Source organism: Argiope bruennichi, chromosome 1, assembly GCF_947563725.1.
Source record: "Argiope bruennichi chromosome 1, qqArgBrue1.1, whole genome shotgun sequence".
NCBI lineage: Eukaryota > Metazoa > Arthropoda > Arachnida > Araneae > Araneidae > Argiope > Argiope bruennichi.
Genome location: NC_079151.1, coordinates 67,665,078 through 67,680,232, shown reverse-complemented (window position 1 = coordinate 67,680,232; position 15,155 = coordinate 67,665,078). Strand labels below are relative to the sequence as shown.

The window sequence follows — 15,155 nt, the reverse complement described above, 5'->3', positions numbered from 1 at the left end:
TAAGAGATAGAGAATAGATATCTAATTTTATTCCATTTCGTGAACGTACAAAAGGAATGTTAAATATACAAAAAAGAAATGTTCATAGATCTGTAAATGTTTGCCGTTTTCATTTTCGGTTCCCATTCTTATCTTTTCGTAGGAAAATTTAGATACAACTCAGCAAACACTTTTGGCATATAACTTTTATTCCTCTTTCTCTCTCACTCTCTCTCTCTTTTGTCCTTACGGCGGCGTTAATAATAAGCAGCAAAATCTTTTTTAATGTTTTTAAATATTCGTAATTAGAATAGGTATTTGTCATAAAAAAAGCATTCTTGGATATTTTCTTGTCATTTGTTCCCATTCTCATCTGTTATTCATTCAACCATTCACAAAATGTAATAGCAATTTTTCAAAACTGACATTATTATTGACATTTTGTCTGCGCTGTTTTTATTTGCATGTTTATTAGGAAATGTGCACGAGATGCAGAGTGAAAGCGAAAACTGATTACGTTCTACTGATAAATTCAATTAAAAAAAATATCTTCACTAAAACTGAAAATTATTACTAGCGAACAAATTATGTTTTCATAGGGAAAAAAACTTTCGCTTAGAAAAAAAAAGCCCAGAGGAGGCAAAATATGATTGTGGATGTTGCTTGATTTTAGAGCCAAATTTGACAAGAAAGAAAAAAAGAAGGAAGAAGCTTTGTCCTGAGAACATCTTTGTTACTACATAGAGATTCATCAAACTGTAATAAATAATCAACTGGAGTTTCACCTTTTTCATACTCTTCTGTAACCATTCGGGGTTTGATTTAGTTTTGTAGCATAAGGATAATCGAATATGAATTTTAGGTCTCTTCCGTTTGATTGATTACGCTCAAAATTTGATACAGATCTATTATACTGGTATCAAGACCATATCCAAATTTCACCATTCTTCTTCGTTGTGCTCCTGAGTTATCTTACAAATACGTTAGAGGAGTGAGCAACAGATATACAAATATAATTTTAAAAAATGCTTTTTCTTTTCGAACTAAACTTGAAATTTGTGAAAGAAAGGCAAGGGAAATATATATTCCTTCGGATGACTATCCATCTGGGAAAGCGGCTCGAAGAAAACAATTTGAGTTTATTTTAAGCTGTAAAAGCCAGATGACAACGAACGACACAGGGAGCTGATTAAAAATACATACTAAAATCCAACGATTCATAATTGGGTTGATATTCAGAAATATTAAAAAAGCACATTCTTTATTGTTTTCAGTGTTTTTTTTTTTTTTTTTTTTTGTGTATGTATGTGTGTGTGTGAATATTCCACATATTATAAAGAGCAAGAGGCAAATATTAACAAATTAATAATAAAAAAATAAAGGATATTTGAACCGAAATATCATAAAAAGATAATGCTTTAAACTTGGTTGGTTAATCTTGTCTTCATACGGCTTGATTGTATCAGCGTCTCAAAACGATTTTCACATCAGATTGCAAACCTAAGAACATTGTGTTCATTAAAACGGAGTGAAAGTTTCCTTTGAAGTTAATTCTCAAAGGAAATACGTTTTTCTTTTCTTCTGTATATTGGTAAATAATGTAAGCGAGTGAAAGATAAGATGAAACTATAAAATCGGTTTAAACAAAAATAAAAGCTTGATTACAGATAGAAGCTAAAATTAAACCTTCCAGGAAATGAAACTTGTATAAAACTAAAAGCTTCCTTTTATAGTAATCTTCAAAAAATTCGAACTCGAGAACCCTGAACCTCGTTTTAAACCTCCCTGAATTCGAAAAACACTTTTTTAGAAAATGTCTGTCTATCAGCCTGTCTGTCTTCGGTACACAGCTTTTACATCTATAGTGTAGATACTTATTAAATTTTGAGCCAGACCTAACTACTGGTTGATTGCCTGTCTGGCTCTACTTTCAAAAACAAGTAAATACGATAATTCAAAAACTCAATGACGTAAATATATCAAACTTTATAGCTATTAACGCATTCCAGGGATTAATCGCCAAAAAACTCGCCAAAGATCATCACGATGGATTTAATAAACGTGCTAGATTCACGGCAAAGGTTAATATTTAATATGCAAGGCGTTCTCTAGGATAACACCTTTATTAGAAAGAATGTTCTGTGGAGACCTCTCTCATTGGCTTAAATTTTAAAGCGATGTTAAAATAGTTTGCGTGCTTCTATATTCTTTTAAGTCATCGAGGGAAAATGTTTAAATTCGGTTTCATTTTTATTATTAAAAACAAAATTATATTTTGAGAAAAACTGAGCAAGATGCAGCCACATGCGAAATTTGATGTTGTTCTAGATCCAATGGTCTATTCAGAACAGAATTTTGAACAGTTTTTAGTGTTAGAAAAGTATAAAACCACGAATAATTAATAAAAAAATTAGAGGCTTTTATGAAATAAAAATAGTAACAAAAAATGAACTCACTCTGGACGCAGTATATTCATTTTTCATTTATTTAACTCCTTTTTCAGAATTCCGGAGTTTTTATCACGATTTTGTCCTTTAAACCACCGAAGGAAGGAAGGAATGGATGTTTGTTTTCCGACGTATGCTCTTGAACGAGTGCTTAGCTTGTGCCGGGTTAACAAAATCAAAACACGAATATCACAAAAAAAAAAAAAAAAAAAAAAAAAAAAAACAGTAATTTTGTAAATAATAAGGTAGAGAATATCCACTCGCTTCACCTGATTTCTCTTGTTCATCAAAAATATACTGTATTTACGACACTAAAAAAAAAAAATAAAAAAAAAATAGAATACCTTATAATGAATTGATAATTCACTCGTAATTAATTAAATGGTTATTTTTTAAGATGGTAGATTTTTTTTTATTCCTTCTGTATTATGCCCTATAGCAAATGCATATACATGTGAAATTGAATTTGATTTATTTGATACAAAAAAACATCCTATCACAGAATTTTAATTATATATAGAGGAAAATTTTGAAAAATCATATTTTATTCCTAATTTTTTACTTTAAAAAAAGTATTATTTGCTTGGTAACTAGTACAGAATATATCATCTGTCATTGTACAGTTAAACAAATCGTAACTGTAATCGGATAATGACATTGTTTTGATTGAGATGTTTCGTTGATTGAGTTTCGTTAAGCATCTGCTATTGATAGTTTCATTCTATTGAGATATATTATATTACATTGTCAATATATAATGTAGTTTTATTTTAAGCTATTGATTGAAATTTTAAAATCAAGATGGCTTCAAACGAAGCCAAAGGGCAATCTAATTGCTACAATATATGTACTCAATCCCAACTTCCATGGGGTGTACGAAAGGAAAGACAGACATTTCCATCTGGTATAAATATTGACATAGAAGTCAAGCCTGGTGAGTTTATCTTGAGAACCCTTTTTGCTGAATTTACTGTTCAAGCAGAACGTAAAATAGATCTAGTCTTAGCTGAACCATTGGAAAGACCTTTGTCAAAATCTTTGCAAAGAGGTGAGGATACTCTTTTTGATCAATTGCTTAGCGCATTCGGCTCTGTTGCTGAGCATTGTCTTCCATCTCTTTTGAGAACTTTATTTGCCTGGTATGATCGACAGGGAGTTGATTCACCTCTTTCCCAGGAATTACGAATGAGATGCGATTCCAAAAATAAAGGAGATGTTCAAGAAAAAACTGAGAAAGATTACTTACATGAAAGACGAGATCTTGCAGTAGAATTTATATTTTGTTTGGTACTCATTGAAGTTTTGAAACAGCTGTCAGTACATCCTGGACATGATGATTTAGTTATGTACATTGAAAATCTGGCCTTTAAGCACTTCAGATTTCGAGAAGGTGCACAAACTGGTCCAAATGCTCAAAATGTTAACATCATTGCAGATCTGTATGCTGAAGTTATTGGCGTTTTAGCTCAGTCTCGATTTCAATCTGTCAGGAAGCGATTTGTTGCAGAATTGAAAGAACTGAGAAGTAAAGAGCCCAGTCCAATTACAACTCATAGCATAATTAGTCTTCTAATGGGTATGAAGTTTTTCCGAGTGAAAATGGTACCAATTGAAGAATTTGAAGCTTCCTTTCAGTTTATGCAAGAATGTGCAACTTACTTCTTGGAAGTGAAAGATAAGGATATCAAACATGCTCTAGCAGGACTGTTTGTTGAAATTTTAGTTCCTGTTGCGGCTACTGTTAAAAATGAAGTGAATGTCCCTTGTCTGAAGACTTTTGTTGAAATGTTATATTCTCATACATTGGACTTGTGTACTAAAAAAAAGCATAGCTTGGCTCTTTTCCCTCTCGTGACATGCTTGCTTTGTGTTAGTCAAAAATTATTTTTTCTTCAAAATTGGCATTACTTTTTAGCTATGTGTTTATCACATTTGAAAAATAGAGATCCTAAGATGTGTCGTGTTGCACTAGAGTCATTGTATCGATTATTGTGGGTATATATGATTCGTATAAAATGTGAAAGTAATACAGCTACTCAGAGCAGATTACAAAGTATTGTGAATTCACTGTTTCCTAAAGGTTCAAAAGCTATTGTACCTAGAGATACACCACTGAACATTTTTGTGAAAATTATACAATTTATCGCTCAAGAAAGATTGGATTTTGCAATGAAAGAGATTGTTTTTGATTTACTATCTGTTGGACGACCCATAAAAATAATCCTTACTCCAGAGCGCATGAGCATTGCCTTAAGAGCTTTTCTTGTTGTTGCTGATAGTTTGCAGCAGAAAGAAGGTGATCCACCTATGCCAAGAACTGTGGGTGTTTTGCCATCAGGAAATACACTTAGAGTTAAGAAAACTTTCTTGAATAAAATGTTGACTGACGAAACAGCTCGAACCATAGGTATGTCTCATTATCATCCTTATGTCAGAAAAGTATTTGATGACATTTTGAAAGCTCTAGATGTCCAATTTGGTCGACCACTAATGATGACCACTGTGCAGAATATTAATAAAGAGCCAGATGACATGATCACAGGTGAAAGGAAACCTAAAATAGATTTGTTTCGTACATGTGTTGCTGCAGTTCCACGACTTATACCTGATGGCATGAGTCGACATGATTTAGTCGATTTGCTGTCTCGTCTCACTGTACACATGGATGAAGAATTACGTGCTTTAGCATTTCAGTCTCTTCAAAATATGACTCTTGATTTTCCTGACTGGAGGGAAGATGTTATTTATGGCTTCGTCCAATTCATGCTACGAGAAGTAAATGATACATTCCCTCAGTTACTTGATAATGCATTACGTATGCTTCTACAATTTCTTACTAATTGGAAGAATGCACTTGCTTCTCAGTCGCAGAATTCACTTAAAAAGACATCTCATGAGCAAAATAAAATTGATCATTTATGTTCAGTATTACATTTAGTTGAAGCTGTAGCTCTCGTAATGCTTTGCCATTGTCGACTTCCACCTCGACGTTTATCTGTCCACATACTAAAAGAAACAAGAGCACTTTTAAAAATATTAGTTCCATCTTGTGAAGAAGACTATGTGTCAGAAGCAATTGATCAGTGTTGCCCTGTAGTAGTGGAGAAATGTCTTCCACTTCTTCCTCCAGCTGAGAAAGCTGCTTTGCTTTCTGCATCTCACATTGATCTGCAGTGGTTGACTGAAAGAAATAGTTCTGTGTGGACCTCTGGACTTCATGACACAACAGAGGGATCTAATAAACTTTCAAGCAACTTGGAAATTTCTGAAAATGCTGGTTTAGATCCATGGTGTGTTTGCTTGATGGGTTTCATTGATAATAGCTCTTTACTCAAACGATGTCCTACTGCTGTTGCCCATTCATGGACAATTATATACTCTAGAATAACCACTTTATTCAGTTACCTTGACCTTAATCCTGTTAGTGACAATCGAGCTTCATTACTCAGACCTGCACCAGTAGTGAAAAAAGCTCTAAATGAAAGAGAACTTCATTTGACTCTCTGGAGAAATTATTTGATGTTTGCTTGTCGCATAGCTCCACCTAACTGTAACCCCCCTGCTCGTTTCATTCCTACTGAACTTAATCTTAGTTCTTCACCAGATAGTATTACCTCTGAAAGATCTGATAGTAGATCTCCAAACCATTCTTGTGTTCAAGTATCAAGTTTGTTTAAACAAATCACTCCTTTGTTAAGAAGTGAACAAGCAGATTTACGTGACTCTGTTGTTCTTGGTTTGTCTAAAGTAAATCATTTGGCTGTTAAAGATTTAATGGAGGAATTAGTTATTTACATTAGAGAAGCAATTGATCGCAAGCAAGAAAATGTCAGGAGACGAAGACGGCGGGATGTCTTAAGAGTTCAGCTTGCTCGAGTTCTTGAACTGATTGCTGAACAAGGTACTTTTGGCATAAGCAATTCTGTTCTTGATAGAGATGCATCATCCTTAAATACTACATTTGTTGAATACATTGATGGTGCTCGCTTATATCTTGAATCAGAAAATGATAAAGATGCACTTGGTATTGTTCAAGAAATCAAACAGCACTTTTGTGGATTTATTCATAAACTAATAAAAAGTTTTTCCTTAGAAAATAGACATAATTTACTAGGATGTGACTTGCGTAGAAATCTTTTCTACCTTTTTGCTTCATGGAGTGGCAAATATGGGTCACATTTTGGAATTGGTGATCGAAAAATTAAAGAAGAACCTTGTTCTGATTTTGAATTTTCTGCTTTGCAAGCTATGTCAGCTGTATTATGCTGTGGACCTTGTTTTGATCTGCAAGGCCTTAGTGAAGAAGGTCCATTTTATTCATGGTTAAATGACTTATTGAATACTGATGTTGAGAAAATATATCAATTGGGACAAGAAACTGTTGTTTTACTCTTAGAATTTAATTCGGACTCTGGAACCTTACTCGATTGGCTTGTAGATTGTTGTTATACTGGAGATATTCAAATGGCTGATGGTTGTTTCAATGCCCTTGCAACAATTTTTAGTGTCCGTGAATATCCATGTGATCATTACATGGCTATTATTAATGTAACATTGCTTAATACTGGTTGTCCAAGAAATAAAATTCAAGAAACTGCCTTTCAACTTCTTCAGATTTTGGATCATCGTTTCTTTGGTAGCTGTACCGCAATTTCAGTAGATGGAGAAACTGATGCAGTTAATAAAAATGTTGTTTTAAGAAGAAAAAACCATCAGTTTTATGACTCTTTATTTTCATCAGGATATCCATGTACTCAGATGCAGCTGTCTCATCATCTTGCCCAGCTACATCCTGAGCTTACAATGCCCATCTTTTCTGAAATAACTAGTAGATTGCAAACAGCAAGACCAGCTGTGAGACAAAATTTACTTCAGTATGTATTACCATGGCTTTATAATATGGAATTAGTAGATCCTAACATTACTCACTGTAGCCCTCTTCCACATCTGAGTCGAATTCAAGAATTTTGTTCCTCTGAAACATGTCAGAGTATTGTACTGGAACGTAGAGAAGGATGGGGATCAGCAGAAGCTACAGAAATGGTATTAAATAATCTGTTCTACATCACAGCAAAATTTGTTAATGATCATCCTCATGAGATTGAAGATTTATGGGCTTCTTTATGTAAATGTTGGCCAAATAATCTCAAAGTGATCATAAGATATTTGTTTATTGTAACAGGGCTTGCACCTACTGAGTTACTGGTGTATGCTAAACGGGTTGTATTATTTATGGCAAAAGCAAGACCAGAGAAGCTGTTAGATGAAATGATGGCTGATATGCAAACTGTAGAAACTTTAAATTGCCTTATTGAAAGAACAGAAACTCCTCCTTTCTTTAGAGTCACTAGCATCCGCAAAGAAAGCAGTCATTCAGATGACGGTGGATCTAGTTCACAACCAGATGCTCCTAGAAGTGAAGTTACTCTAGAACGTGGTACACTTCATACTAAGCGTCATAGTACTGAAAGTGGTTGTGAGAAAGATAGTCAAATCAGGAAAGATGCTTGTGGCTCTGAATCATTACAAAGCTCTTGCAATATGACAGCAACTGGGAAAATGAATCCTGGTCCCTCTTCTACAACTGCTAGTGATGATGGACAAAACACTGTAATTTCTTCTGTTGAAGAAGATAACTTTTTACTTTTATGCCACGTTCCTGATGAACCTGTAAAGCCAGAAACTCCACAGCCTCATCCATTGCCAATGCCTGAATTTGGTGGTTACTATGCTCCTTTAACGGAATTTCTTCCTGATAGCTCTCAACCTGTTACTGGATTCCATAGATGTAATTTAGCTGTTATGCTTTTAGTTGATGTAATTGATGGTATAAGTATTGATTGGTCACCTCATGTACCTTTGATGTTGCATGTCATATTCTTAGGACTAGATCATACTCGTCCTCTTGTTCATGAACATTGCAAAACACTTTTATTAAAATTGCTGATAGTTTTAACTAAGCATGATGACCATTTAGGAGTAGCTAGAATACTTTTAAATAATAAAACACGAGAATTGGGCTATGGCCTTCCTTTACAGAATTTTGTACCCAAAATTAACTTTACAGAACAGAAACTTTTTGAAGAGAGTGACATAACTGAAATTAAAAATCCTCAATCTCCTACTGATGATACAGAATCAACATCTAGTAGAGAACAAGATAGTGGCTCCTGTGAGACTCTTGCAAATGAAGAAGCTATTGTGTCTAAAATTTTAGAACTCAATAAATTGACACCAAATGTTTCTGATACAATAAAATCTTTAATAGATTATTTAGCTGGGAAAAAAGGCCATGCTTTGTGGAGTTATGAAGATATTACTGCCAAAGTTTGGTCAGTTAAAAGTGCTGAACAATTGTCTACATTTTTACAACATGTTCTCTTTGTCTTTAAAGAATCCATACCCATGGCACATATTCAAGATCGCTGGGCCCAAATAGCATTGCAGTTAGCTTTGTCCTGTTCTTCACGTCATTATGCTGGACGTTCATTGCAGATATTTAGGGCTTTGAAAGTACCCTTGAATGCCAGAATGCTGAGTGATATTTTGTCTCGTCTAGTTGAAACTGTTACTGAACAAGGAGAAGATATGCAGGGCTATGTTACTGAATTAATGCTTACCCTTGAAGAGGCTATTGATTCTTTAGATTCAGCTTTTAAAATTAGTGATATCATGAAAGACTTTTTTAAATCAACACCTAATTTAAATAAAGAAAGTAACCGTAAAAGTGCTCCACCTATAACTGTAACCCATCCTGGTCATTCTAGTGGATCCAGTAATCCTTTACCAATGGGTTCCAATCATCAGCGCAGTACATCTTATTCTGGAAGAAAATATCCTGACTCTCCCACAATAGAAATTAAGGACCTCAGAAACCGCAGTAATACTGATATCGATGTCAGATTGCGTTCAAATAATCTTGGCCGATCTAGGAGTGCACAATCATTGAAAATGGCTGATGAGCAGTTTTCTCAAGAGGATAGAATGACTCTTCTATCACAGTTTTTCTGGATTGCTGTTTCACTTTTAGAATCAGATTATGAACATGAGTTTTTACTTGCTGTGAGATTACTTGAAAAGGTTATGACCAAATTGCCTTTAGAACGTACAGATTGTCAAGAAAAGTTGGAAAAAATTCAAATGCAGATTAAATGGTCTAATTTTCCTGGAGTGCATGCATTACTTCTGAAAGGCTGTGCCTCTCCAGCAACATTTGATTCTACCATTAAAATCTTAACTTTGTTCACACCATTACTTGATATTCCAATTGTAGATCCATCTGAATCTTTAGCTTTTCCATTTCATGTTATGGCCTTACTGCCATATTTATTGCTAAATTATGATGATCCAAACACTTTATGTATCAAAAGTGCTGAAAATATTGCTCAAGTGTGTATGGAAAAATCCAAGAAATTAGAAAACTTGGCCACTGTTATGATGCTTTATAGTAGAAGATCATTTAGTAAAGAAAGTTTTCAATGGACAAAATGTGTTGTAAAATATTTGTATGATGCATACTGTCATATATTTTTGAATCTTATTACTTTTCTTGTAGAAATTTTAGAAAAAGGACCTCAAAATCTTATACCCCATGTTCTTGGAATTCTTTATTGTGTTCTTCATTATTTAGATGTGACCACTTCTGCTCAAACTATAAATTCAGATCTGTTGCGAGTTATATCTAGATACATAGAAGGCCCACAATGGAAAGATGCATTGAAAATTTTAAAACTTGTTGTAACAAGATCATCAACACTTGCCGCTCCTCCAGCTCCATTTAGCATTGGCTCTTCTGCTGCAGATTGTGTTAGTATTGCTTCAAATACATCATTTGCAGATTCAGAATTTGGTACTAAGAGAGAACTTCCTGGACGGACTATGGAATTTACCATTGATTTATCACAAACACCAGTTGTAGGTCAAAAATACCTTTTAAAAGATAGTCCCCATAATGGAGAAAAAGAAGGATCTTCTGCTTCACCCAGGCGTAGTCTTTCACACAATCATTCTTTTACAGAAAATGGTTCTGTAGGTTGGAAACGTCCCTGGTTATCACAAGCACGAACAAGAGAGCATTTAATTGGTTTGCTGACAAGTTGCGGTCAAAGAGTAGGTTTGCCGAAAAGTCCATCTGTTATATTCAGTCAAAGCAGTGACATTATTGAACATCAGTCTTCAATGTGCAGCAGTACTGAAGAAATATCAGCAACAAATAATGAATCAGCAGATAGCAAACTTGAAGATGGCCATCCAGAACATGCTCAGTTTGGTGTTTTCAAAGATTTTGATTTCCTGGAATATGAATTAGAAAGTCAAGAAGGAGAAAGCATGGATAACTTTAATTGGGGTGTCCGTCGTCGATCACTTACTAATTATGATGGCAGTACAGATGATGTTTCAAAACCAAAGCTGAGCTTGAATATGAGCAATTCAACTTTAAGCCCTCGAAAAGAAGAATCATCCGATGATGAAATAGGCAGCGTATCTCCTCTTGATGATGTGCATCCTGATCTGCCAAGCAGCAGCAGTGGATATGTCTTTCCTCCAAGCTCACTTCCTTTATCTGAACACAGAAGAAGACCCATAAGCCCTGCTTCAGGATCAACTCATAGTTTAGCCAGTGATGGCGATCTTACTTTAAGTATTACATCTCCCAGTTTTTCACCTTTGGCAGCAATTCATTTACCACCTGGGTCAGAAGATATTGAAGATATGTGGCGGGCTCATGTCCGTGAGCTAATGTCTGATGCATCAGGGAATATAGCTTCTAACACATATCAAATTATGTCTCGTCTTTTCAAAGAAATGTTTAGAAGAGTAACTAGATTGACAAGAGAATGCTGTCAAATGATTTCTCATATAGATGGTTTCCGCAGTGTTGCTTCTCATTTTCTGACTATGTTGGATGTTCTCATCAATCAAGTAGAATGTCCGTTCATTCATATTGATCCAGAAATCATGCTACATTTGGAACGTCATAAATTTTGTGTTCTAGAAATACAAGAACACTGGGAAACTTTCTTAGAAAAACAGGAGCACACCATGGAATGTATGGATAGCATGAAGTCTGCTATTAAATTAGAACAACTTGGTGAACCTATTCCTGAAGGAACTGTTGAAGAGCATCGAGTAGATTTATGCAGATGTTTGTATAAATTGCATTTTCAACTTTTATTATTGTTAGAAAGCTACGTGAAATTACTGTCATTGTTAACTAATAGAATTCAGCAAATCAATGTAGTTGATCTGTCTCAAGATATTACCTCTGTGAAGAATGAAGTAATACGTGCTGTTGAGGACACTGAAAGTGATAGATTATCACCTTCTGAGCAGCCGGATGTATCATCTCTTTCTCAACAAGAGGCAGAAGCAATATTACTGGAATTAGTTCATACTCGTAAATGGGGTAAAGCAATTCGACATCTGCATTGCTATCGTGCCATGTTTCCTGGTTCTATATTTGGAAATTCTGAGGAGGATGACATTGATGTGATACTTGGTATATATGCTAAACATCTTTGTGAAAATAGAACGGGATACTTCATGATGTCTCAAGAAGAACATGACATAGCAAATGTATGTCGTCAACTCATGGACATAAGTTTGCAATTATCTTCAGTCTTGCATAATTTGGAGCATTCTCAACAAGAGAGAAATCAAGATTCTTCATTTCGCCGATCTGAGTGTTAAACATAATTTTAACAATGTAAAAGTTATTTTATGATATATTGCAAAATACTACTTCCAAAAACTAATTAAAACTTTAATTTCATTATACAAAATGGATTTTGACGTAATGTAGGAAATTTTCTACATTCCATTTTTCTTGGAAAGAGCATGGACTAAAAAATTCAATTGTATTATTTAAAAAATTTCCACATCAGGCATATTTATGCATTTTATTTTATAACTATGTTTTCTTTTTAAATGCTGTAAAAAGTTGAATAATTTTAAATATTTTCTGATAATTTAAATACTTTTGGAATTTATTTATTTTTTGTTTGTTTCCAACATAAATTCTTAAGTTTGCTTGTTGTAAAAGGCTAATATTATTTAGTTATCAAATATATGCTTATTAGTTCTTTAATTTTTTTATTCAAATAATTAATAATATAAGGATGCATTTTTTTTTCTTGATGTGTTTAGAAACTACTTGTATTCACTTGTCCTTCATTCTCTGCAAATCAGCATTTTGTTCCTATTGTGTTGTTAAATATCCTATGAGCTTATTTATGGAGTACTTTTCTGCTAGTGAGACCCTTAATGCTACCAAGCTTTGATTTTTGGCACTATTTTATCAGTGATAACATTCATTTCCAAAATTGTCTTGCTAACAGAAAAGTACCACTTATAATTTTTCTTCCAAGTAAAAAAAATAAATAAATTGTTACATGTTTCATCTTGGGAAAAGCTATTGTTTTGTTTTATATTTATGAAAACTGTGTCGTGAAGGACTGTATCTAGTCTTGTTATTTGACATAATTTTATATAGAAAATTGTATTATTTGTATTAGTAAAAACTCAATATAAATTAATAATTCATTTATATTTATAAATATGCTAACAAATAATCATATATTTGTAAACTGTTTATAATAATTAAGTTTTAGTCACTTAACCCTTACTAATTATTAAATCATAATTTTCAAAATCTTTGTAGAAATTTACAGGATGAATCGTATTTTGAGCATCCTATTCTTTTCTTTTTAGAAAAAGACACAATTGCTTGTAGTTGTAGTATATATAAAATTTTACAATTGTATATGTTTGATTTATTATTCGTATACTTTTAAGCATCTCATCTCTTCCATTTAATAATTGCATTATTTATTTTCTCAATACTTTAAAATGATTTTTTTAATTTGATTTTTATTAGAGTAGTTTATGAGATTTTTATAATTTCAGACTTTTTCCAAATGAAAGTATAAATGTTTGTAAATTGTATTTCATATAATTTCCGTAACATATTATGATGCTGAATTAAAGTAAATGATATTAAAAGCATTTATTACGAAATTCTTATGTTATAAATTTTAGAAAACAATATGTGATATTTTTGGATTGTTTTATTGATTTGATAACAATTTCATGATCATGATAGAAAAATTTATTTAATTACTATCTTCCATTTAATTTTTTTTTCAGTATTTTATGGGGAAATTATTTTTAAGAGAAAGTATGTTGTGGTTCAGAGTATTAGTCAATATAACGCCAGATTGTTATAAAAAATAACTGTTTTTGTTGATAACACTATTTTACAAAATCTTGAGTACTTAGAATGCCTTTTTACCCATAGGAATTCCTTAATAATAGTCAAAGGCAGATTATTGATATTAACTATAAAGAAAATCTTAAAAATAATGCAGAATTAGTTGTAAAATAAATAAGTACATATGTCTTGCCTTAATATGAAATTTCCTTATTTCTTTTATCATTGAATTATTTGTTGCTAGGTGGATTTTAAATATAGATAATTTTACTTGTTAGATGAAAAAGGTTGAAAAAATCTGACTACATTTTTGTCATTATTAATAATATTAAATACTATTTAAACCATTTTTTTTTAAATTTTTAATTAAAGAACTATTTTTGAAGTACAGTTTTGAATATTATTCTTTAATGTCAGATAATTTATATTTGTTTGAAGTTGAAATATTCCCTTTATAGTGTAGAAGTGAATTTTTAAAACATCATATTAGAATTTGCAAAAATAAGATCACGGATAAGTACACTTTAAGAGTGGATTATTAAAAAAATATTTTGTTTTATACTATCTTCATTTTTATATTTGTTGAGATTATACATTGCTTTATTATATTTAAGTATGTGGGAAAATAATTCTTGGATGGTATATACATATATGGTGCTATGTCTGTTCATGTTAAAAATTCTTACTTTCTTTTTGATGTTTTTATATAAATGAAAATGCAAATAGATTTTTTTTGTGATGGTAATCATTTTAATTATCAGCATGTTTATTGGAAGATAAAATCGCCCTTTTTTGTCCTCTGTAAAATAATCTTTACTGAAATTTCTTGTTTTAGAAAAGTGAAACTGTGATGTTACATGTTCGTATTGTGTTTTAAAAATTCTGTAATGATTCATTTACTGAATATATTTCTGAATAAAAGAAATATGTTCTGTCTATAAGTTTGTTCCTTCAGAAGAAAGGAACTTTAATTTGATTTTACTAAGCTAGATATCTTTTGATAAAAGGCGTGCTTTGGTAGCAGTATTTTATGCATATTATAATTAAAATTTTGGTAAAGTTCTAAAATCAGTATAAAATAGGTATGCATTTTTGCACTTTACAAGTTTGTTAATATATATATATCACTGCTTACTATGCATTAAGCTTTTATTATTAATGTTTTGTCCTAATTGTTATTAATTAGCATTTTAAAGGTAGCATTCCTTAATTATCGTGATCTAGAATCAGTAGTGATTACATCAGAAGCAACTTACTTTTATATTTAGTAATTGCATTATTTATAGTGTCTTGCAGATAGAGATAGAAAAGTTACTGAAAATCTCTGCATTAAATTCACACATTTAAAAAATTGGAATAATTATTTATGCTCTTATATTGCTTGGTCTTTAAGATGCACTTTCATTTTTTATGCATTGCTTAAATTATAGTGTGTAGATATAAATTTTATTTATTAGTTTAATTTATTATATGTAACATGTTATATTTATAGACTATATTATATTTCTGTATGTATTTCT

General features: G+C 32.2%; 1 protein-coding gene across 1 annotated transcript; it reads left to right on the top strand.

The window, feature by feature from the left end:
• The first annotated feature begins 3,106 nt into the window (after positions 1–3,106).
• On the top strand, positions 3,107–13,312 carry LOC129963700 (protein furry-like). Its single transcript, XM_056078217.1, has one exon. It carries the CDS (start codon positions 3,228–3,230, stop codon positions 12,114–12,116), a length of 8,889 nt encoding a protein of 2,962 aa, XP_055934192.1. The 5' UTR covers positions 3,107–3,227; the 3' UTR covers positions 12,117–13,312.
• Positions 13,313–15,155: the final 1,843 nt, after the last annotated feature.

Coding starts and splice junctions, on each gene's coding strand:
- LOC129963700 (XM_056078217.1), top strand. CDS start 3,228: ATGGCTTCAAACGAAGCCAAAGGGCAATCTAATTGCTACAATATATGT.